Source organism: Triturus cristatus, chromosome 4_2, assembly GCF_964204655.1.
Source record: "Triturus cristatus chromosome 4_2, aTriCri1.1, whole genome shotgun sequence".
NCBI classification, from domain to species: Eukaryota; Metazoa; Chordata; class Amphibia; order Caudata; family Salamandridae; genus Triturus; species Triturus cristatus.
The window spans coordinates 777,644,773-777,671,067 of NC_140586.1; the positions used below are offsets into that span (position 1 = coordinate 777,644,773).

The 26,295-nt window shown below is 44.8% G+C and overlaps 1 protein-coding gene across 2 annotated transcripts in view; it reads left to right on the forward strand.

Annotated features, from left to right (window-relative positions):
- PDZK1IP1 (PDZK1 interacting protein 1) overlaps nt 1-26,295 on the forward strand; it is a 131,336-nt gene that overhangs the window by 89,770 nt on the left and 15,271 nt on the right. For both annotated transcript variants that reach the window (XM_085602686.1, XM_085602687.1), the window contains exons 2-3: nt 23,711-23,831; nt 25,757-25,858. In XM_085602686.1, the coding sequence (XP_085458812.1) occupies nt 23,711-23,831; nt 25,757-25,858 (223 nt within the window). The remainder of the gene's footprint in view (nt 1-23,710; nt 23,832-25,756; nt 25,859-26,295) is intronic.

Below are 26,295 nucleotides of genomic sequence, written 5' to 3' on the forward strand. Positions count from 1 at the left end.
ATGCAGTGAGGACTCTGTAACCTCCTCCTCCAGCGCTCCCTCCAGAGCCGCGATCTCCTCCTCAACCTGCAGAACCTCGCCATCTCTCCGCCGCTTGGCAGCTACTACTAGGGAGAGGGCTTCCCCTCGGAGCACGGTCTTAAATGCTTCCCACAGCGACACTGCCGAGTCCACGGATCCCTGATTATCCTTGAAAAAATTATCTACTTTCTTTACCAGTGCGCTGCGCATCTTGGGGTCTCGGAAATACCATGGGTTAATAGGGGCCACCCTTCCTCCTCCCTCCCGACCTAGATCCAGCCGGATCCACACTGGCGAATGGTCAGATATACCACGCGCCATGTGCCTCGCCTCGGAGACCAATGAGGCATGCGCAGCCAGAGTGAGTAGGTAATCAATCCTGGAGAGACTACCATGTGCCCCGGAGTGGAACGTGTATTGGCTCTGTGTGGGGTGCCGGAGCCTCCAGCAGTCTATCAGGCCAAGCGTGTTTAGGAAGTCTGGGAGCCACCTCTGAGCCCCCCCTGTGTCTCTGGGCGGGTATCTATCCAGCAGGCCGGAGCCAACAGCGTTGAAATCACCTCCCACCACAAGCATACCCCCCGGGAGATCCAGCAGGGCCCCACCCAGATCTGTGAACGTGGAGGCCTGCAGGGCCGGCGGGACATAAACCGAAACTAAAACCAAAGTTCTTCCTTCCCACCGCCCCGCCACCGCCACAAACCTCCCCCTATCATCAACAATGGTGGAGTCCACCTCAAATGGTAGCGAGGCTCTGACTAGGATGCCCACTCCCCTGGACCCAGAGGAGAATCCCGAATGTGCTATGAATTTATAACCCTTCCTATTCAGAGCATAGCACGTATTACCAATAAGGTGCGTCTCCTGCAGCAAGGCAACATCCGGCATTGACCGTTTCAAGAATTGCACAACAATCCCACGCTTAATGCGATCCCCCAAACCATTAACATTCCAGCTTATAACACTTAAACCCCTACCCCCCATCCTCAAACGTAAAGAGGCCCACCCCACTCCCGAAGAGCAACCATGGAACAGTCCTGGAAAGAATCATCATGCCTTGCAGAAATAAACCCCCCAACAACAAACCCAAAATCCCAGGAACCCCCCCCACCCTGCACCCCTGCGGCAGCTTACAAAGCCCCCCCAACTTGCAGTGTGCCTGTCGCCCTACAAAAACCCCCAAAAATCTACAAAAAGTACCCTAAGGGAGGAAAAGAGCACCCCTCGTCCTCCCGCCGCCCTCCGCATTGACTGCACTCTATTCAAGTCTTCAAATATAGCCAAATCGAGTCAGACCGGCTCCGAAAAATCAGCCCTGCCCATCCCGGCCACTGTCCCCATCCTCGGCAATGTCCTCCCCCGTCCGTCGTCGGGGCAAAGCGTCCAGCCATTAATCGGCCATAACAGGAGAGTCAAAGAAAAATGTCCGATCTTCGTGCACCACACGTAGTCTGGCAGGGAAGAGCATGGCATACTTCAGATCCCTCTCCCGAAGCCGCCTCTTCACCCCCAGAAAGCCCTGTCTCTGCCTCTGCACCTGCTGGGTGAAGTCCGGGTAGAAATTCACCGACGCGTTCTGGAAGGGGACCGGGCCCGTCACCCTCGATGCTTGCAGGATAGCGTCCCGATCTCGAAAATGAAAGAGCCGAGTGACAATCGGCCTCGGTGGGGCACCCACCTTGGGCCTCCCACCCGGCACTCTATGGGCCCTTTCAACCGCAAAGAACTTTCCAAGACCCTTGGGCTTCAGATGATTAAGCACCAAGTCCTCGACAAGCAGGTCAACCGAAGCCTCATCCGAGGACTCCGGGACCCCGATGACGCGCACGTTGTTGCGCCTGGCCCGGCTCTCAAAATCCTCCAGCCGGCGGGCGGCGAGATCACTCTCGGTCCTCAGCTTACGAACCTCGATCTGCAGTTCCGTGACGTCCTCGGTGAGGCCCGTGGTCTTGAGGTCCAGGGTCCTAACCCGTTCATTCGTTTTGCCCAGGTCCGCACGGATCAGGTTAACATCCACCAAGATGGCATCCACCTTATGCGCCAGGGCATCAAACTGTCTCCCAATCGAGGTCTGCATCCCTTCGAGCGCGCCCATGACATCCTGTAGTGAGAGCTCCGGGGCCAAAGGCGAGGCCTCCTTCTGGGTATCCGGCGACTGGCTCGACCCACTCGGTGATCCCTTCTGCAGAGCATAGCGGTCCATACTATTGACTTGGGTATAGGCTCCCCGCCTGGTAGACTTAGCCTTCAGCCGATCCACCTCTGCTTTGCCCGACATGGTTGATACCAAGCAGGTCGGTTCAGATAAGACGGGTCCCTCTCAATGAAAGGAATCAGGGGTGATCAGTTCTGCAGTGGGCCACCAGAGTAGCCTGCAGAGCGTCCATAGGGTAATAAAGCCACCAAGAGCTCTCCAGGGGCAGGGCTGACAAAGGGAGAGAAAGCGAAAGTGAAAGGACGGGGACCTCCGTCCGACAGTTCACACCTCGCCTGGCCGTTGTTGTTCAACTAGAAGTCGGGCATCCTGCCAACTCTAGCGCCTGGCATCCCTCGGAGATAGGCCGCAATCTTCCGCCAGGCATAAGTCCGGTTCCCGGTGGGCGATCCGACCGCGGGTAGCATCAATCGCCTCCCTGACAGGTCATCCACACGATGCCATGCATACCGACAGGATTAGAGACAGGATAGTCGACGGAGGGCACGAGGGTCTCGGGAGCTCAGAGCTCACGCGGCCATCTTGGTCAAGCGCTAGGCTCCTCCCCGTTGAATGTTTTAAAACACAAACTGGATGATTGGTTTGCAGTTTCTCTATGAATTTCAATAAATCAGTGGATCAGAAGTTATTCTCTTGAGCCGAATGAATTGAGAATATGGCAAATGCTTTTTAAGCGCAAATTGGTGGAAGCTACTGAAATGCAAACTGTTGTTTCTGTCTGTGGCTTTGATGAATACTTCTGATCCTCAAGATACTAGAGACATTATTCATAAATTTTCGAACAGATTTCGAGCAAGAGGATATCCAGACCACATTCTCGAGCAAACTTGTCTAAGATTGGAAACCATTGGTCGCACTGGACTAAAAAATTGCAATCTCTCCAACCGATGGGATTAAATGACAGGATTGAATACAGTTGTTTTTTGTAAATAGAACTTATATGTGACATATATTTGAATAACACCTCTCTACACGTTTCTCATGATGAACGGTTAAGTTATGATGTTTAGTAATAACATTGATATGAATTAAGGCTGTCAGATCATGTTTTCTAGATAGTATTATTGTAGTGTTTTCATTCATGTACGCTTTCTATGTTTAGTATAAGTTACGGTGATCCGTTTTCTATTTTCACTGACTTGGGATTTTTAAATAGTCACGTTGTTTACGTCACGCACACGTCCCTGGCTGAGAAGCCATGCACAATCTCCACACTTGGTGAGTTTGCCGCGCGCTCTTCAAACACCATAGCGTATCTTCATATCTTTGTGTTTCTGTTGTTTTAATCTTGGCGCGTAATTTTTTTGCACTTGGTGAGGTGGCAGTTTGTTGGTGAATCGCACAGTATAGAGGACGATTGAACCTGAGTAATTACCATTCTATTTTCACCGTATAACTAATCTTATACACTCCGTGATTCTTTTCAATATTGTAGTTACCGTTTTTCAACGTTATCTTTATTGGTCACGCTTTGTTCACTGAGCTGTTTAGTTATATCACGTTCACGTACATCCGTAGAAAGCATGTTAATATCTTTAGGCACGCTTCAACGAGAAGTTTATCTTCTTACACACATATGTCGATTATTGTTGGTAGCAAGTACAGTCACATACCATGATGTATGAAGTCATGAGGACCGTTTGGGTAAATTGCTTCTTCTGTTTGTTTATTTGTAGTACGAACTAATGACCCCTGACGAAGGGTCCGGATTTGACCTGAAATGCATTGAGTTTTGATGAACTAACGTCAGTTACAGATGACGCACGATTGTTTCACACTACTTTGATTTCAAATGAACCTTATTCGCATGGAATGAATGCAATAAAAAGCTTTGAAACATTGAATACTCACGCATGAGCATCCATAATTGAACTTATGCATTGGCTTAAATTGTTTAGCAACTTGTTTGCTGTGTCTACAGTGCTCACACCAGCAGGAGAGAGTTTCTCTTCATGCACTTTCGCTTATATGTATATATATTTACACACACACACACACATATATACATACATATACATATCAGACAAAAAGGCTAAAAGTAAGAACATGGGGACCATTTTATTATTTAATATCATAATAATAGCATATGCTCAGGGCCACTGGAATTATGCTGCAGGGAAGTACCAAATTTTGTGACAGGGTTGACTAAATTTTGCAGCAAGAAAATGGAAATTATGTGGTGTAACACAGCCCTTTTGTAATAATAGTATTACCATAATATTTTGTCATTTTTGCATGTTAACACTGTCTCACCTCATTAGAAGCAGTTTAACACACAAATAAAGCAAAAGACAAAGGAAAGGTGATAAGTCAACATTTGCGAATGGCCTTCCCCAGCACGGCAACACACATCTCTGCATATTTGGTAACTATCTGGTAAATTTTGTTCTGTTTGAGCTTGAAACATTTTTGAAGCTAAAAAAAGGATAGACTATGTTGCAAATGTTAAAAATGCACAATCATACGAAAAACACGAGAGCCACAGGACCACACAATTCCAGTGACCCTGCATATACTCCTCTTTATTTTAATAATGAAGATCATCATGCATTCTCAATAGTTGATGAGTCGCCACATTTCTTGACCTCCCACTCTTTTTAACCTTGAAGAAATGCTTGGTTGCCTCCCCCCTGCAGTAGCAGCATATCTGATGTTATCCTATGTGTTAAACTGAGAGGTGCCCCTACACTGATATGACCAAACGTCAGCTGGAGCATTTCAAGAGGTCAGTGAGGCTCTGCGGGACAGTGAGTTACTGCAAGTGTATCAATCATAACAAAACATTTCTCTGAGTGTACAGACTACTACATGGTGCTTGGATTAATGTACTCAAGTTTCCAGCTGTCTTCCTTTACAAAACAAAGAGAATGTGAACTGTGGCTCTGTGATGCTATTGAAGCTATTAATGGCTTTTTACAGCATTACCAGCCAGCAGTTTTTGAGAAATTCAAGTTCAAAGGTTAGTGATATATTGACGCTTCGTCCAGCTGGAGTCCCACAGCAACAGGAATTTATAAAATAAATAAAGGATTGTTATTGGCAAAGAGGGCTTTTATTCCCGGTGACCGCTTCGGTCCCTCATTCATAATGGAGTGTATAGTTGTGCACTACATACTCCATATTTGTGCTACGTATCTGCAACCATTCTATTTCTTCCATACAAATGATTATTGGACCAAATTTGTAAGCTTTTTGGAGAAGGTTAGTGGTGTTGGTATATATTACAAGGAATAAGATACCCTGTACAGTGCATTATAAGGATAATGGAATTAACCCCTGACTTCCATTCCATGCCTTTATAAAAGCACTATCCATCACCTTTGTTTCTCTATATGGCTAATGATCTACTCAGTGATTTCCAATATCCCTATAATGGACAGTAGAGGGCACTTTATTTGTTATATAATTCTAGATCAGAGTTGTAAATTCAGAAATTCCGTACTCTTAGATCCAAGAATTACATTGAGAACTATATTTTGTAACAGAACCATTGTTTAAGTCTGCTTGTCTTAGGACGTGGATGGATACCCATTGGTCCTTCATCAGTGGTAGGTGTTGCGAAAGTACCTTGTTAATATAGCTTTTCTGAGAAGGGTAAAGATTCTATTTTCTTTTCACCTAGATGAAAAGACAAATTCACTTAGGGTTCACTGGTTCATGTTGAGTAGTGCTCTTTGCAACAGTGCTCACAGCATGTGGATTTCTAGTGTAATGATTTGCCAATGTGATGATCTGCCTAGTTAATGAAAGTAGAATATCTGCTGTAATGTGCTAATTCCCCTGCTTGGGTGAGTGGTTTCCCTTGTGCAATGCAAAGCAAACACCAATAAGAGGCTCCTATGTGATGCCAAGCTCCAATATTACTTAATTTTGGAGATTTCTGAGACTTTCTGTTGCCCCCTTCAAATGTCTGTCTATAAAGAGATTTAACTTTCTCATACATCTAATGTTACATCAGAAGGGCTCTGCTGCTCATCGATGTGTATTAGGCATTGGACTTCAAACCTCGATTCAAACTACCATACCCAGCATTGTACTGCAACCCCGTTACCACACTACCACCCTCACTACTTCACTAACATCATCACACCAGTGGGCTACCACCTTTCAGTATTGCCGCTCAAAATGCACTACATCCCAAACTTATTGCTCTTCTGACCCTTCCACAACACCAACCTACACAGTCACCCTGCAGTCTCTCTACACCATCAGCCCACACTTCTAACTTATTACTAGACATCAATGCATCACACTACTTCTAGCCCCTACTTCTGCACAGCTGCCTCCATCACTGCACTGCTGTCAGAAGCCAGCACACTACTATGGCACCAACCCTCCACCACCACTGCCACACTACTGCACTGCCACTATCACCATAACCTTCTGAACAGCACTACCATCCTTGGTACCACACTTTCCCAACACAGCACCACACTGCAACTCCAAGGCACAACACAACCAAACTCAGAATCACACTACCACACCTATCCCAACTACTAGCCCACATCTGGCTTCTTAACATGCGAGTCTCAAACAACCACCCCAGGCACCATGCTACTGCTCTGCAGACACAATCCCTATTTCGTTATCACTCTTAGCACCATGCTCCACCCTTACAGCACCACACATCCAAACCCCATCACACTGTGAAATATAAAACCACACTAGCACCAGAGCACCACATTTGTACCCCCAGAGCCACACTACAACTTATCTGCACCCTAGTGTCACTCACAAACAACAATACTGCTGCAAACCAACACTCAGCAAAACACTAGCATGTATAGCACCAACGTCTATCTACATGTGTAACCCCCGCCCCACATACTACCTTTCCATACCACCAAACTGACATTCCACCCCACTCATTATCTCCCTCTAGTGCTACAGTTTCAGACTGAGCATTGGACTTATACCCAACATCAACTTCCATCTCCAGAGCCCACCACTGCAACCCCATACCTACATACACTCCAATGGTCATAATACCACATCTCTTTGCCGCATTCACTCCAAAAATCACTGCCAACTTTCACCACAGCAATACCTCCATCCACCACACTACACTACATGGACTACTACTGCACTACCACCCCTCACCAGTGCACCAGTATCCCCACAAAAGGACTGTCACCCAGTATTGCAGTACCACATACCAGCACTACCCTGAAAACTCAGCTTATCAACCTTACTACTGTGTTGCCTCCCTCCAGTATGTCACTGCCAAGCCTGCTAGTGATCTATCTCAAATATCACTGCACTACTAACCAACATTGCTGCACTACTTCCCCACACTGCTGGGCTGCCATTATAACACTACTACCAGGCTACATTACTGCCCTAAAACCTCCATTCCACCACAGTATTACCCCAACTCCACATTGCCAACCTTCAGCACCACAAAGCTGCTATCCAGAACAATTTCATCATTCTCTAGGACATATTTTCCACCCATAGTGCCCTGCTTTCTCTCCACAGCACAGTATCACGACCCCATACCACTCCTTCAGGCAGGGGCCTACATCTATATGCATACAGTTGAAATGAGACTCATTTTTGGTCCAACAAGCAACAGCAGCATCCAGACAGGTCATTCTCAAGTCTATTTGAGAAAATGCCTGTTGAGCAGTAGATGTTGGATGGAATTTTTTAAAGTGACTTGTCCAAAACGAAGCTCCTTTTGAAGTCCTACGATACATCAATAGTTTATCATCTGGATTGGCCTTCAGTTATGGGTCCCTGTAAGTTCGATATGGAATCTTAGGATTGATATCAACACCGCTGATTTACCGCTGCAATCAAAGGTAGCCAAGGCAGCCAACACTTGTTTCTAGCAACTAAAGAGCCCTACTTACATTTATCGACGAGAGATTCTACAAACTTTCATTCAATCTCAACTTGCTTATTTAAACCCTGTATGAATAGCCTCACCACAATCAGTTTTTAAACAATGTCAGCTATACAAAATTCTGTAGACCCACCTTATTGTTAACACATCCAGACAGGCACACACCTCTCCTGTGCTGCATCAGCCTCACTGGCTTCCACCAAACTCCTGGTCACATATAGTGTGGTCTTATTAGTTCACAGAGCCTTGTCTCACCCAATTTAAGAAACTCCTCAAAACTCATCTTTACAACCTGCAACGTTGTGGACAAGCATGAACACTATGTGTTAGTTATTGCCAAGAAGCTCAGGTGAACGTGGGGCATCACCCATGTTTTCTCAGCGATTCACTGGGTGTCAAATAGCGACCTGTCGAGCCACAATACATCATGCAGATTATTTTGCAACCCCCCCCCCCTGTGTATGGACAAGCTGAGGTGTGACCTGTTATTCTAATTCACAAACCTGTTGGTTTGCACATTGCACAATTTGTTTGTCAATGGGTCTTTGTACATCAGGCCACAGCTTCTTCATTCCTCATCTTGAGTTCAATTTGTATTAAATCTCTTACCTTTATATATATATATATATTGTATATTTTTCTTTTTCAGATTCAGTCGTGAAACGAATATTTTATAATCTCAGTCCTGCCAACAGATGTTTCATAATTAACAAAATCACTTATTCAGGGCTGTGAAACTTAACTCAACTGTATTTGCATAAGTGTTCCGTATAAATACAAACATTTCAAGCTAATGTTTTGTTCAGTTTACTTAGCTGTGATTAAATAATCGTTTATATATCGTTGGTGTGATATGTATGAACATATCTTAAAAATCTTCCACTTACCTAGGCTATGAACTATTGCCAAAATACTTGCCAGCTGTGCCAATCTATGGAAGTACCCTCCGAGGAGACCAGGAGCTCGTTCTGTTGTTCAGATTCACACCCTATTATGTTTTAATTTGTCACCGTTTTGTTATAACCCGCCTCCATAGTTAGTAAAATATTAGGCATTATGCAAACAAACTATTAATGCACAGCACACGCCCAGGCAGCTCTGAAAAGTCATTTTAACCAACAACCTATGCTGTAGTTTGTCATTTGTAAGTGATGTTCTGCTGTACACGCTGTGGCTGAGAACCTCATGGGAAATTATTGATAATACTGTTAACTGCATGTATACTGTCGAAGCACCCATCAGAAGCCCTCTGTAATTTGCAACTACAAAATGCAAAAGCTTGAATATCTTCACAACCCATACAAATGTAAAAACCTAATAAAACAGATAAAAAAATGTAAAAAATCTTCCACTTACCTAATGTTTATAAAAACCTCTTAACTGTAAGCTAGAAATAAGCCATTATCAACATGGATACATTTGACCTAATTCATAGACATACCCAGTGTTGTACACCTGTGACCTTTCATATGAACATGTAGTAGTACTGGGGTTACAGACACTTCTTTTTAACTCTGATGAGCAGACTCCCCACTTCTCGAGGCAGGCCCCTTTCGCACTGCTTATTTTGAGTGGGTGCTTGCAGGTGGCGGGCACTGGCACTCATTTTTGGGGAACTGAGGGTTTTAGTCATCATCCAATTTTCACAGCTAGTGGGCTGCAGCACTGATTCTGCCACCCACAGAAGCAGCCTGTAAAATGTTACTCTGGCTTGCCATTGCAGAGCCTGTGTGCAGCCTGCCATGTCGACTTGGCAAGTTGCGAGTCCCTAAACCTTCCATTTTTCTACATGTTAGTCACACCTAAGGTAGGCCCAAGGTACCCCTGTGGGCAGGGTGCATTGTATGTGAAAGGTAGGATATGCCCTGATGTGTGCAGCATGTCCTGATAGTGAAATACTGCCAATTTCGTTTTTCACTATTGCAAGGCTACCTGTTTCCATAGGACAGAATGGGGAGTTTGCTTATAACATCTATTAAACATAACTACCCCTGGGAACAAAGTAGGAAAATAATGTTTAGTATGCCTAAACTTAGAATGTTAAAATGCATCTTTTAGTGAGGGTGATTTTTACATTCTGTATTTGAAAATACCACTTTTGGAAAGTAGGTATTTTCTTGCTTAGCCATCCAGTATGCCTCTACCTGGTTCATGTATTGCATGTCTTGCTTTTGGATGACAGGGGCTGGAGAGGGGGCAGTGGCTCCAGAGAACCCAATGATTCAGGGCTGGGCTGAATAGACCTGGGATGCATTTAGAGTAGGGGAGGAGATTTCCTTTGACCTGAATAGGCCTGGTCTGCCTTCAACAATGCAGTCTCCACCTCCTTTTAGGAATCTGCACCAGTGAGGACAGAACTGGTTTTGGCTGGGTACAGGCACTATCTGTCTTCAGAGAACAAAGGATTGTGTGCTATAAAAAGTGGGGCCTGGACCCCTGAACTTTAGATCTCTGCTGGGAAATCAAGAGGAACCTTTGCCAAGGAGAAGAGCCGGAAAAACTGAGGAAGAATACTGCCCCTGTGCTGTTTGCTGTCTGGGGTTGGCCTGTAGTGGCTACTTGCTGCCAAGAAAAGGAAAAAAAAAACTTTTCTGCTTGCATTGTCCCCCAGCTTGAGGAAAAGATCTCCAAGGGCTTGAACTGAGCTTGCTCCCTGTTCTAGACGTCTCAGGAACAGCAATGACCTCACTGTGGGAACCGTCTCCAGGGAAGAAAAAGGGTAACCAACTGTGTCATCGAGTCCATCCCAGGATTCCGTGTCCTGAAAGCATCGCTGAGAGCAACGCCTCACTTCACAACGCAATCCTGGTATCAGCGACTCCATCAACGAGCCGCTGCTTGCACCGAGTTGTGTGGGCACCGCACTCCCCAATGCTTTGCTGCACACTGCAAGGACGTCACCAACTCCGTCACTGCAGGACCTGAGCATCGACCGGCTCCATCGCCTCACTGTGACCTGCCAGCACCACAGCGAGCATTGTCTCACCCTTCACCGCAAGCCCTGGTCTCACGGACTCCGTCAAAGAGCCGCTGCCTGGAACGAATCATTAGGACATCGTCCACCGCAACACTCGGTTTCACAAAGCGACTGGATGTTTGCCCCGACCGAATTGCACCGTCGTGTTGGTCACAACAAGAAAGGTACTGTGTCTGAGTCTGTGGATGCTTTAGCTAGCCCGTATCGACACGGTCAGCTGGAATTGTAAGACTGTGTCGTATTCAGTATCGTGGTAGCCCCAGGAGGAGCTACCCAGTCTGTGTTTTATTGATTTCCCTGCAATTTAAAGGTTATTTTGCACCAGTACTATTTTTCAAGAGTATTGTATGTTGGATTTTCTTTCTGTATTTGGTCTTGTTGGTTTATATAAAGATTTACTATTTTTCTAAACTGGTGTGGTGTTCATTTGTAGTGTTTTCACTGTATTACTGTATGTGTTCACACATGCTTTACACACTGCGTCTGAGATAAGCCTGTCTGCTCGTGTCAAGCTACCAAGGGGGTGAGCAGGGGTTACTTTAGAAGTGGATCCCCCTTACCCTGACTAGAAGCAAAGGTCCCTATTTGGACAAAGGTACCTACCTGTGCCAACTAGAGACCCCCATTTTGAACACCCATTACTCTCCATTTCTATAGTTTTTCAACTTTCTGTTTAGCAGAAGTCCAAGCATAAGACCAAAAGATTTATAACTGGCCACCTAACGGACAGAAAATCTGCCCACCAGCTTCTGAACTCTGTTCATTAGTACTTGACTTGTGTTATATTACATTCCTCCTTTGTAATGTAACACTTAATAATGTCTTCCCTCTCTAAAATGTATTTTCTGACCGGAAAACCACACAAACCTGCATAACGTAATGCTAGTTTGTAATCAATTGGGGTGAGATGCTGAAACCTACCAGTGTCTTGCTCCAGGGCCCGAGTCACATGCTTACAGGCCTGCAGGCTACATTTTGCATTATCTTGTCAGCCTAGTGTATAAATTACCTCCTCATCCGTCTTCCTAGCCACAGTTATTCACACATGAGCTTTAGGCTCCTACAGAAACTTCAAGTAAAAAGTTAGTTTACTAGTCTCCCACCCCTCCAATATGGCCTCCACCTCTATCAACCAATGAGATAAAAGAAGGCACCATCCACCAAAAAGACCAGTTTTTTTTGTTTCTGCACTACTCTGAGTGTGGTTTCCTGATTGTATGGTAAGTGGAATTGAGGTCCTGCTTTAGCGACTCTAGTGTCCCTTGGGTCGAGGTGTCCTGATCATGCAGGGGCGACCTCTTATTTTGGTTTTATTTTGATTCACGCTCTCTGGGATCAGCTGTCCTGTTGAAGCGGACTCATGGGAAGCACGGTTATGGCCTTGTTCATGAACGGGCTGCCTGCTGCGTTTTATTCGCCCGTTCTGTACCTGCCTTGTCCTACTGTAGCTCACTTGCCAGTGTGCGGACATGCTGTTTGTGGACCAGCTGTGAGGGTAGGTCAGTTACCAACATTTCCATCTTTTCCTGATTTCCTGATCCCGGCCTTCGGGGAGGTCGGGGTTCGTCGTTGTCTCTCGTCCCGTTGCTTTCACTCGCTTAGGATGTGAGCGTGGCAGTGGTACGAACTGCAGTTCCCATTTGTAGGTGGTCCTGGGGGTTTATTTTCGGCTTCCAGATGGCCTGCATGCTTGCTGGAAGTGCTAGAGGCAGCAGATCAGCATTGTTTGAATGTTTCCATGGCAGCTGGGACTTTTTCAGTGTCATGGGTTTGCCGGTTCATTTGATATCTTTATAGGTGTGTTGGGCAGTATTGGTGCTGTGCTACATGATGGAGACTGGTGGCAAGGCACTTGAAAAGTCCAATAATGTGGAGGCAGTGGGGGCATCGGAACCGCTGCCTTCCTTGGTTATTCAGCAGATGATACAGGCTACTGCATTCTAGAATAGGGAGACTGCTCCTCATTGTAAGATGTTGAGGGTGGATCCTGGCCCCTCGCATGAGTTTGATGGGCAGGAAGACATGAAGCTTAATATTCGTTATGTGAAGGAGGTCCTTCAGCACTTTCGGTCTAATATGTTGTTTCCTGAGGCAGGAGTGTCTGAGGATGACACAGATTTTTTTTCCCAGTTTGAGAAGAAGGAACCAGAGTCCTTGCCTATTCATTCTTCAGTTATGAGTGTTTTGGAATCTGAATGGAAGGATATTGATAAGCATGGGTTTCCCCGTTTTTTGCCAAAATGTTATCCTTTGCTGGACTTAGCGGCCAAATTCCCTGCTTCTGTGAAAGTGGACTAATTGGTGGCTGGGATGGCTTCACAGGGTGCAATTATTTTGGAGGATGGCTCTCCGGCTGACCATGTTGATAAGAAGGTAGATGCAGCTGTAAAATGGGACTTTTGCGGTTTCGAATTTTACGATTATGGCTGCGGCCTATTCCTCATATACTAATCAGTCTTTACTGAAGGACCTCAAGCCATTGGCTTAGTTGATGGACCAGGCCGTAGACATTTCGCCCACTCTTGCTCTGATGGAGTAGCAGGTGCGGCTCTTATCTGAAATTTCTTTTGATTCATTGGGGGTGGCTGCCTCGACGACTGGCTCTTCTGTCGCTGCTCGCCACCAGATGTGGTTACGTTCTTGGAAGGCGAATGCGAATCAGAAGGGGTTGTTGATGAAAATTCCTTTCTCAGGGTAAAGCTCTTTGGCCCTCCTTTATAGGATATGGTTAAGAAGTCTTCTGAGGATCACAAACTTCTGGCTCTGAAGCGGTCAGCCCATCCACGGTTCTTAGGTGCCCAGAGAGCTTTTAGTCCGGCTCAGCAGGGGAAAGCTAACCATCCCTTTCGTGGCATGTGGCATGGCCAGGGTGCTCCTTCCACTGACAAGACCCGGTTCCTTGCCTCTTCTTCTGCCTCCTAGGCTGCATCCAAACCCTGACTGTATGGCTGAGAGCAAGGTCCAAGTGGGGGGATGCCTGTCTCTCTTTTCCGACAGGTAGAAGTGTTCCAATTTGGATTAGTGGGTCCTTCAGGTAGTGACAGAGGGATTTTGCATTGTTTTTTCAGTGAGAGCCCCCGACAGTTTTCGTGTTGTGCCTTGTCCCCAGGACGGGTTGAGGCAGAGTGCACTCCTGGCGGCTGTTTGGAGTCTCGTGGAAAAAGGGGCCATTGTTCCGGTGCCCCCGGTCAGGTGGTGCTCTGGGTTTCTTCTTTTTCTGGTCGTAAAGCATACCGGCGACCTCAGGCCTTTATTGGATCTGAAGTGGCTAAATATGGTTATACCCCATGTCAATTTGAAGATGGTCTCTCTGCAGCTGATTCTTCCCTTGATCAATCAGGTGGATTTTCTGGCTTACCTCAACCTGCCGGGTGCTTATCTCCATGTCCCGGTCCATCTCAAGTCTCAAAGGTTTCTAAGCTTCTGTGTACTGGGTCAACATTCCCAGTTCAAGGTATTGCCTTTTGGTCTTTGTTCCTCTCCCAGGGTCTTTACTAAAGTCTTGGCCTGCTAATTGGAGTGCTGCATGGTAGAGGGATTAGGATTTTTCCTTACCTGGATGATCTTTTGATTTCTGCCTCTTTTTTCACTAAGGCGGAATATCATGTCCAGGAAGTTTTCCGGGTGCTGGGGGACCTTGGGTTTCTGGTAAATTTGAACAAATCATGCCTCGTACCGACTCAGGATATCACTTACATTGGGGCTCGCTTCATGACTCTGTTGGGGAAGGATTTCCTGCCCCAGGCCCGAAAATGTGCACTGTTGTCCGAGATTCGTTCCTTGTCCCTGGACTGTCCACCTGTGAGCTGTTGGTTTAGGGTGTAGGGGCTTATGTGTGCTTCATTGATAGTGGTTCCTTGGGCCCACTTGCATATGTACCCTGTGTTGAACTTTATTTTGCCCCACTGGCTCCCATGTGGTCAGGATTTCAGTCAGGGAGTGCCGTTGACTGCCCAGGTCGGGGTAGATCTGGGGAGGAGGTTGAACGAGTTTAACCGGTTGTGTGCTTATGACGAGCCCAGCTCATCATGAGGCACAGTGGAGCTGTGCTCATGACGAGCTGGGCTCGTCATAACAGTCGCGCTCCGCCCATGCGCGATTGATTCCCCGCCTGTGCGGGAGAATCAATTAGTGGGCAGAGTCCTGACGAGCTCAGCTCGTCATGAGCACAGCTCCACTGTGCCTCATGATGAGCTGGGCTCGTCACGAGCACAGCGCTGCTGCCGCCACCGCCGCCCCCACGCGCCGCGGGGGAATTACCCCCGCAGCGAAGGGGTTAATCTGTCCCAGGGTTGTCAGGATTCTGGTAGTTCCTTCTCGACTGGTGATAACCAATGCCAGTCTGTTGAAGGGGGTTCTACACTGGGGGAATCTTCCATCCAGGACAAATGGACCAGGGTTCTGATGTCCTGTTCTTTGAATTATAGAGAGCTGAAGGGAGTTCACTTGGGTCTCTTGACGTTTGCCAACCTGCTGGTGGGTCACCATGTACAAGTCTGGAAGGACAACCAGGTTGTCATGAGTTACTTATATAATAATAAGGGGTTGCAGGGTGCAGTCCCTCAGTTAGATTGGCTGGGTCATTTGCTCTTGTGCAGAGACGGTGTTGGGGTCCCTGTCTACAATATACCTGCCGAGCAGAGAGAATGTGGTCGCGGACTGTCTCAGCAGGGTGATTCGCACCATGGGTTCGCTGTCATTGACCCCGAAGGCATTCCTGATGTTGCATGTGAGGTTTAGGTCTCCAAAGATGGACTTATTTGCCTCTCTGGACTATGCCAAGCTCCGTTGTTTCTGTGCGATTATGCCTTGCCTGGGAGCTTGGAAGGTGGAAGCAATGTCTTTCCCGTGGCCTCAGGGTCTGTTGAATGTGTTTCCCCCGGTTCCCCTGATTCAGGTGGTTTTTCAGAAAAACAGGATGGATGGGCTTTGGTGCTTCTGGTGGTTACGGGAAGGTGGCGCCGCCCGTGGTTTCGCCTATTTTTGGAGTTTGCGTTGCTCCAGGGCTGCTCCATTCTGTTTCATCCATATCTCTTGTTCGGTCCCCAGGTTCGCTTCCTGGTGTTCCAATCGATGAATCTTCAGGCTTGGCTCTTGAGCAGCAGTCTCAGATGCAGTTCCAGGTGGAGACTGGCCTCATTCAGCAGTCTCAGCGTCCTTCTACTTTGAAGGCTTAATCATTGGACCAATTCTTCTGGTTGGTGTCTGCGCCATGGGTTGTCTGTTGAAGTGGTGGATCTGGTTCGTGTTCTGGATTTTTTAACAGAGGGTTTTGATCTGGGGTTGGCCCATTTTACTCTCCAGGCACAATGGGCTGCGATTTGGCGTTCCAGCTTTTTTTTTATGGTATTGAGCCTTTGGTGGCTCCCTTGTTGAGGTCTCTGGCTTTACAGCGCCCTAGATTGATGTTGTCACCTTCCTCGGTTGTGTCTTCCATTGGTGTTGAGGGCCTTTCAGGGGGCACGCTTCGAGCCTCTGGAGTCTGGGGACTTGAAGTTTTTGACCATGAAGGTTGTGTTTTTGGTGGTGATTGCTTCTTCAAGACGTGTTGGGGAGTTGGGGTCTTTCTTGAGATCTGCCCTGTTTGGTAGGTTTTTGGAGGATAGGGTGGTGCTGAGAACTCACCCTACTTTTGTGCCTAAGGTGGCTTCCTTTTTTTTTATAGGTCTGTGGAGGTGGTTCTTCCTGCTTTCTTTCCTGATCCCCAGTCTGAGGAGGAATCTCAGTTGCATCTTTTGGATGTGAAGCATGCTTTGTTGGACTGCTTCTTTCTGTAAGGTGGACAGTGTGTTTGTCACTTTTGGCTTGGCTACACAGGGCTTGAAGCCCTCCCTTTCTATCATTAGTCATTGGCTTATGGGAGCTGCCCTGGTGTCTTATGGTGCCCAGGACAGAGTTTTTACTCTTCCTCTCCAGGGTCGGGCTATTAGTTCAGTGGCGGTTTCTTGGGCCGCGTTCAAAAGGTTGTCCATGTAGGATATTTGCAGTGTGGCCACTTGGTATTCTCCTCATACCTGTATGGCGCATTACAGACTTGAGGTTGGGGTGGTGCTTCAGTTGCTTTTGCTACTTCTGTTCTGTTGCTTCTTGAGGTTTTGATTCAGTTCCCATGTTGTGTGTTAGAAAACATGATGTTGTTATATTTTCTATGCATTGGCTGTCTTTTGTTCTCCATGAAGCCAATGCAACTTTTTTATCTGCTCATGCGTGAATTACTGTGGCGAGGAAGACGGATGAGGAGGTAATGCCCCAGTTACTTACCGGTAATCTTCATTACTCTGAGTCCTAGTCTCCCTCACCACAGTATAGTGTCCCATCCCTCCCGGGCCTTGTTTGGGAGCTTCATGTTTCTGTGAATTTGGTTGCAGGTCTTTTTGGTGGATGATGCCTCCTTTTATCCCTTCTATCCCATTGGTTGATAGAGATGGGAGCCATATTGGAGGGATGGGAGACTAATAAGCTAACCTTTTTTCTTGGCGTTTCAGTAGGAGCCTAAAGCTCATGTGTGAATTACTGTGGCAAGGAAGACTAGGACTCGGAGTAATGAAGATTACGGGTAAGTAACTGGGGCATTGACCGAGTTGTCAACTGGAGTTTGATTCGTGTACTTATTAACTTTACAAACTAATTGATAAAGCCACCTGCTTTTCAGTTTTCACATTCTGAATTATTTTTTGGCCCACGTTGTCATTTGAGAACATTTGTAGTCGGGTATAGCTGACAAGAAATGTAAGTAAGTTAAATGCTAGTTGCTGAGATCTGTGCAAGATCAGTAGCTCAGACTGTCAAATCCTGGTAGGGCCAACTGAGGTAGATTTTTTAATAACTGTAACATTGTATTTTAATGGGAAACACAAGCCAATGATAAAGGCTATATGCCTGATTGTTAATTATGAAACTTTACAATAAAGACAATAAGCCTGACATACTGTTTGTGCAAACCATATGTTGAATTCAATAGGCATTTAAGGCTGGCGTGTTATACATGGCATCTCATAGATTACCTTAGTAGGCAAGGGTTTTGGTGTTGGCTGCACCCTGTGACACATCATGAGTGTAGAAAATTTGCATTGTAAAAATCCTTATTAAGTCCTATTAAGAGAGACACTATTTAACTTTGCCAATTTTAATTTGGTATACATTTGCAATTTCATGACTGTATGCTTGATGGGTGCCTTGTGGGAACGCATACCCTCAGTACAGCAGGCCTGAGGTGGTTATGGTGACAAGCCTAAGATAAGAGCTATAGGCTTAATTGGTGTGCAGTGAAATGTTATGCCTGATTCCACATGTTTGGCTTGTTTATTATGAAAAGGTATTACAAAGGCAGTGGCCCTAGCTTATTTACTGCAAAAAGAATATGGAAAAGCCAGTAAGCTTTTAATAGTGGATTATTGTCACCATAGAAAGGTATTTGGTTACTTGTAAATCTCACAGCTTCTGGGCACTTCTGTGGGCCTGAGTTGTATATAGTGCCAGTCCATTGGTGAAGGCCAAAGGCCTTATCATTTATCTGGGCAGGGTTATGTCATATTCTTTAGGTGTAATTCGTATATAATGAAACATTATGACAAAGCAAGTAGGCCTTACTTATTGTGAAAAGTATGTGTTTTAAGGTAAGTAGCTTCTAATGGTGGATTGTTATCACACTGTGCTAAAGTGTGTAGGTAGACATTTTCTTACATAGAATCTTGAAGATTACTGTAGGAGGCATAGGGTTTGATACTGGTGACCCACCTGAACAAACCATGGGAATAGGTGATTTGCACTACGTTAATCCTTTTAGGCTCTATGAGCAGGTATTTTATTTTTATTGTTTTGACAACTGTATTTTATACATCTTTCTAATTTTTTTAAGGTATGCCTAATGGTTACCTTATCGGAAGGTTTATGAACGAACACAGTAGGTATGAGGTGGTTATAATGACAAACCAATATTAAGTTTATAGGCCCAATTGTTAATAATGAAAAGTTAGCTGTTGGTTTAGGGTGTAGGGGCTTATGTCTGCTTCATTGATAGTGGTTCCTTGGGCCCACTTACATATGTCCCCTGTGGTGAACTTTATTTTGCCCCACTGGCTCCCATGTGGTCAGGATTTCAGTCAGGGAGTGCCGTTGACTGCCCAGGTCGGGGTAGATCTGGGGAGGATGTTGAATGAGTTTAACCGGTTGTGTGCTTATGACGAGCCCAGCTCATCATGAGGCACAGTGGAGCTGTGCTCATGACGAGCTGGGCTCGTCATAACAGTCGCGCTCCGCCCATGCGCGATTGATTCCCCGCCTGTGTGGGAGAATCAATTAGTGGGCGGAGTCCTGACGAGCTCAGCTTGTCATGAGCACAGCTCCACTGTACCTCATGATGAGCTGGGCTCGTCACGAGCACAGCGCTGCTGCCGCCGCCGCCGCCCCCACGCGCCGCGGGGGAATTACCCCCGCAGCGAAGGGGTTAATCTGTCCCAGGGTTGTCAGTTTCTGGTAGTTCCTTCTCGACTGGTGATAACCAATGCCAGTCTGTTGAAGGGGGTTCTACACTGGGGGAATCTTCCATCCAGGGCAAATGGACCAGGGTTCTGATGTCCTGTTCTTTGAATTATAGAGAGCTGAAGGGAGTTCATTTGGGTCTCTTGACGTTTGCCAACCTGCTGGTGGGTCATCATGTACAAGTCTGGAAGGACAACCAGGTTGTCATGAGTTACTTATATAATAATAAGGGGTTGCAGGGTGCAGTCCCTCAGTTATATTGGCTGGGTCATTTGCTCTGGTGCAGAGACGGTGTTGGGGTCCCTGTCTACAATATACCTGCCGAGCAGGGAGAATGTGGTCGCGGACTGTCTCAGCAGGGTGATTCGCACCATGGGTTCGCTGTCATTGACCCCGAAGGCATTCCTGATGTTGCATGTGAGGTTTAGGTCTCCAAAGATGGACTTATTTGCCTCTCTGGACTATGCCAAGCTCCGTTGTTTCTGTGCGATTATGCCTTGCCTGGGAGCTTGGAAGGTGGAAGCAATGTCTTTCCCGTGGCCTCAGGGTCTGTTGAATGTGTTTCCCCCGGTTCCCCTGATTCAGGTGGTTTTTCAGAAAAACAGGATGGATGGGCTTTGGTGCTTCTGGTGGTTACGGGAAGGTGGCGCCGCCCGTGGTTTCGCCTATTTTTGGAGTTTGCGTTGCTCCAGGGCGGCGCCATTCTGTTTCATCCATATCCCTTGTTGGGTCCCCAGGTTCGCTTCCCGGTGTTCCAATCGATGAATCTTCAGATTATTGTCACCATAGAAAGGTATTTGGAAACTTGTAAATCTCACAGCTTCTGGGCACTTCTGTGGGCCTGAGTTGTATATAGTGCCAGTCCATTGGTGAAGGCCAAAGGCCTTATCATTTATCTGGGCAGGGTTATGTCATATTCTTTAGGTGTAATTCGTATATAATGAAACATTATGACAAAGCAAGTAGGCCTTACTTATTGTGAAAAGTATGTGTTTTAAGGTAAGTAGCTTCTAATGGTGGATTGTTGTCACACTGTGCTAAAGTGTGTAGGTAGATATGTTCTTACATAGAATCTTGAAGATTACTGTAGAAGGCACAGGTTTTGATACTGGTGACCCACCTGAACAAACCATGGGAATAGGCAATTTGCACTACGTTAATCCTTTTAGGCTCTATGAGCAGGTATTTTATTTTTATTGTTTTGACAACTGTATTTTATACATATTTCTAATTTTTTTAAGGTATGCCTAATGGTTACCTTATCGGAAGGTTTATGAACGAACACAGTAGGTATGAGGTGGTTATAATGACAAACCAATATTAAGTTTATAGGCCCAATTGTTTATAATGAAAAGTTATGATAAACGCAGTATGCCAGCATATTGATTGTGATAAGCTAAAGCTAAAGCTAATAGTCACAGGTAGATTGTTATTACACTTTACTAAAGCCTACAAAAGGTATTTTGTTACATTGAATCTCACGGTTTACCATAGTAGGCAAGCATTTTGGTGCTTTTTACCCTCAGATAAACCATGAGTATAGCAGATTTGTACTATCAGAATCCTGATTAGGTGTCTTATGAAAGATAGTATTTTGCTTCACCAGCAGTAATTTTGCATATTGTGTCACTTTATGACTGCATGCCAGATGGCTGCCTTGTGGGAAAGCTAATGCTCAGTACAGTGTAGATGCCTCAGTTTGTTAGGGCTATAAGCCATCGATAACAGCTATGATTGGTTCACTAGGAAATAATGTTGCCATTGGTCTAATTTTGTATGGATCTGGTACACACAGTACCCACGCTTGCTTGATTGCGGTCTACAACACCAATTCTAGTACCACAGCAGGGTGGATGAACCCCATTTTTGACATTCAACAATATATTTTCAGTTGGATGTCCGGAGATTCCACCGAATGCCCTTACTGTAATATCTGTGGACGTTACCATATGCTACATCGTCTGTTTTTATTAGGGATCGACAGTTTGCTTATCCGTACTTGCAAGCGTCTCAGATGATGACCGTTGTCGCGTGTATTAAATTCACCTTATGATATTATCTTTGAAAATATCTTTGCCCTGAAGGAGTCCATTGCCATGGATGAAATGCGTTGGCTGTTTCTGATGTAAAATTGGCGACGTATATATTTTTTACAAATTTGATAAGAATAGAAAAAAAGAATTGCATATACCTTGGAACTCTAATTGGAAATTTGTTCAGGTTATTATTTGTGGTGCACCTTTACTGTGTTTCAATTTGAAATGCCCTTGTTTTAAGGTTGCATCTTGGCAGCAGGTGCTGATATGGTACGGGTGTGGTTAGCTATGGTACGCTGCCTTTTTAGTGTTTTTTTAAAAATTATGTTATGATATGCAGATTTGTAGAGTGCATTAATACACGGAAGGCTATTGTAGTGCTGAAATGTTATGAGAAACACATTAGATTTTGCATATTGATTGTGCGAAGCATTTGTTAAAATCAACAGGCATTTTAAGGGTGGATTGTTATTTCCAGTTGGTGTTTTGTTACACAAAATGTCAAATTTCCTTCGAAGGAAAGGTTTTGTTGTTGGTTACTTCCTCTGACAAACCTGAGGGTATGAACAGTTGCACTGTAAAAATTATTGCTAGAATCTCTCCATACATGTCTGCAGAATCTTGTAATAAACAAAAGAAATTAAATAGTACATGTATCCTTATATACAAATATGTATCCACAACTATATAAAGATGCCCTTTTGGGTCCACTCTGTTCTGCCATTGGTCTGTCTGAGTGTCATTTACACACTGCTTCGATCCATGACATTGAACCGCATGGGGTAATGGTTTAGTCTGCACCAGTCTTTGGATCTTATGCCCTGTGAATGATGGCATTTTTGTCAACTATGAACATCCACCTGAACATTAGTTTGCTTCAATATCAGGGCTGGTTGGCCAGTCCTTTAGTTTAGAATTTTCACCTCTTGTAGTGCCCCTATTGTCTTTTTTCGCCTCTTTTTATGGTAATGTTTATTTAGAGGGCACTAGAGCTCTTCAGGCATTGTCAGTTGGTTGCTTACTGCTCATTTCACATGCACATTCTACGTGGCCACCTCTTACAAACCAGGAGATCATTATTGAATGCTATTGTCGATAGTGTTTACTTAGTTCTAAATGTGGTGGCAATGCTTGAACTTTAAAACATTAATAGACTATAAACAATACCTTTGTAAGATGGGCACCTGCTGCTTTGTTCAGTTGCAAACAAATTCCGCTGTGTTTAGAATGCAGCATGTTCCTTTTTTCTACGAATATTATTTTAACTAAGAATTAACCCAGCACCCAAGCAAATATTTCCTATTTATATAACTGTCATAGTACAACTTATTCTGGTGAATGCACACGATATATAAACAAATAAGTGGCTATCCCGAGCAAAAAGTCACACAGTCATGTATGTTGATCGTAGTTGTAGAAAATCTTTTATTGTAAACCTCATATTTCGTTATTTGTTAAAAACACCACACAATTGCTTTGCCTTGCCAACGCGTTTCATCCCTCATGGGACTTCTTCAGGGCTTGGTAAAATTGTTGTTACTTTTGTTAAAGGTAAATGTGGCTCCAAGTCAGCCTTCACAGCAATGTTGCACAAATCGAATATTAGTGAGATTTTCCCCAGATGAACCACAGTAGGTCCGTGCAGCTAGTAACTTGTGTTCTCTTTATTTATCTGACCAAAGATATATCGTCCAGTCACACAATATCAATTTTCTCTCCTCCTTCGAAGCTTCCTTCTCATATTATTTTAGTTTACCTTGCTTTAGAGTTTGTGTGCATTTTGATTTTGGTTGTGTCAGATGGTGACTGGAAGGATGTGACAGTGGGTTGATGAATGGATGCATGAGTGCAACGTTGAGCAAAAGAGTGCGTTTATGATGCTTTGCGTGTCTACACCTATTAGTGACACAAAAGGCACTTTTATTCATAAGCCAGACCTACTGGCATTGTCAATTCTTGTTAAATATGTCCTTGTATTAAAGGTCTTTGTTGGTTTAATAATGTGCATGCTCTGAATTAAATGTTCTTTGTCCTATATATTTCATAATTTACCTTACCCATATTTCAGATATTCACGCAATTTTCATCACATGACTTGCATGATGTACAACTCCCACCCTTTCTTTCCTTAGGGACGAGCGCCTACGTAAGGACCTTCCCGCAGTGGCTGACGGGAATCATTGCCGTCTCTGTGTTCCTCTTTCTTGTACTCATCCTCTTTGTGATAAACAGGATCTGGTGTGAGAGGAGCCAGTAAGTTGTCGACTTCATTGTGTTTTGTCTTCGCACTAAGCAGTGAATTTTTTGTGGGCCTCCAAATTAGAAATTAATGCTCATCTGCTGAAGAACCACCTACAGGAGACACTTTACACCCATTAGTGCCATGAATGGCTACTTTAAAATATACTACCAACAAGTATTTCCAAAGCAAATATGTAGTATGTTTACTAAATTCCATCTGCACGTTTAAATCTCAGCTAATTCTGTGATGAGGAACTTTTACTAAAAGTTCACTTGTTGGCTTAATTATTCAGAAAAAAGCTTTCATCTAAGATACCTTTTATCTCCCCCTGCTTTTTATGTCAATCTCTATATAGAAGGTGTTAGCTGTAGGGAGTCAGTATTTGGTTCACTGACCTGTCTTTCAATGATTCACTGTGGGCGAGATGGTGACCAAAGGGCTTTAATAATTCTTTAAACCCCTAAACCTCTCCCAAATTGATAGATGAGCCAGTCCAACAAATGGAACACTTCTGTGCATGTTGTTGCCAAATATGAAGGCTGTCTAGGTTGTGTTAAATATATGTGCGATGTACTATCTATTCTGTCCTACGTGTTTGTGATCTATGTGGAGTGTATGTTTGTAAGAATATTGGCTACAAAAATATCCTGCTACAAGATTTTTGTAGCAAAAATATCGACAAACCAAATATTGTGGGTCTAAGGGCATATTCATTAGAATAGATTTCCTAATGTTAACAGCACATTTACTTACATGAGAATCCTGCATATTATCAAGCTCCTTATATGGGGAGGTAAGTATAGCGCACTTACACTTACCTTTATTTATATTAACCTTGTTTATAATTTGCTCATAAGTATTTTTGATATGAGATTTCTGTAGCACTGCGATGTAAACTGAAAACGTTCTGTTAACACATCATGTGAGTCTTGTCGAGTGAGTTTGAATTATGGGCGTCTTTGTGGTTGATGCATCTGTCTTGTCTGTTGAATTGAAGTTACACAGTGTCATATTTGTTATGTCTCCTTGTGTTTTGGAGCTGTGTTATTGTGTCTAGTGCAGTAAATCAGTTTTATTTTTTGCTGACGTTTTGTTGGTGGACTGTGATCACCAAACACCAAGTGACTGCTGCATGACGTATACTGCTCCAAACTACCTCGCACAAAGTTTCTCCCAAGCTACATGTGGGCTATATAAAAAGTTAAAAACCAGTGCATGCATACATACAGACATCGGATGTTTTATGAGGAGATTCACATCATTCGCTGGTTAATATTTCATGTTTGTGGTCTAATAAATGTCATTCATTTCTCCATTAGAGGAATACAATCCGCACCTCGAGTCAGGACCACCGGATTTATGCGGCCATTCATGGCCAAATTATGTAGCATGGTTGACAAAATTATGCAGCATGATGCAGCACAGTTGGTAGCAGAAATGTTTCGATATTTTGCTATTTTATACTGTCAGGTCAAAATTGCACCTCAATATATCACTTTAACACCTAAATGCTGCAATCAGCAAGTAAAATGTAATTAGTTAACGTTTGCAAAGGGTCTACTACCCTTGCACACAGCCAGCCCTTGGTGCTTGTTTTGGTACCGTTTGATCAGTTTGAGGTAGAAAAATGTGTTGTGAATTCTGCTAATTACGCTGCACAAAATAGATTATGTGGCATTATTATGCTGAAAACGCTGCAGCCGTGGAATCGCATAATCCCAGGAGCTCTTGTTGTAAATAAAGCTTCTAAATCACGGCAATAGAAACCGATTGTTGTTGCTGGAAAAAGGTTTTATTGGAGTATTTTTGAAGGCTTAAAATAACCTCCATGTATTTATGATGAGTCATCTGCAAGATCTGAGTTCACCTTTCAGATGCCAATACACCCGTTTGTAAACATCATCTGTACCTGTATTCCCCACGTTGGCTTCTTTAGAGCGAATGAGCTTCCAGTGATGTCCGAAAGAAAGGCCACAGGAAACGAAGAAGTGATGTCCAATGGCACCGAAGGACGATACTCAACAATTGTTCATTTCAGGTTAGTGTTTTATTTGGTGAACTGAGAGCTCGATTCACAAAGGGCTTCCGCACATGTGGCGGAGGTTCCGCTATTGTAGGGGAGTCTCTGCAGTCAGGCGGATTCTCTGCAGTCAGAATTCTCATGGCGGAGAACCGCCCCAAATGCGGGACCCAACCATGACTGTGGGTACGGCCAGCTTTAGCCCTGGTGGTGCCCGGTGCGACAATCATTTGTGGCGCCTCCACACCCCATGACCACCTCCTCGGATTCTCTAACTTCCACCAGGAAAAAGTGCCCCATCTCTCCAATCATAAGTTAATGCTAAACACAGCACCCCCCCTTGAGGTCAGCACCTCTCTACAGGCCAGCGCCCAGTGCGGCCATAACTGTGTCAATGCCCTAAAGCTGGCCGTGACTGTGGGACTTCGGCCACAAGTGTGCAGGCCCTTTGTGAA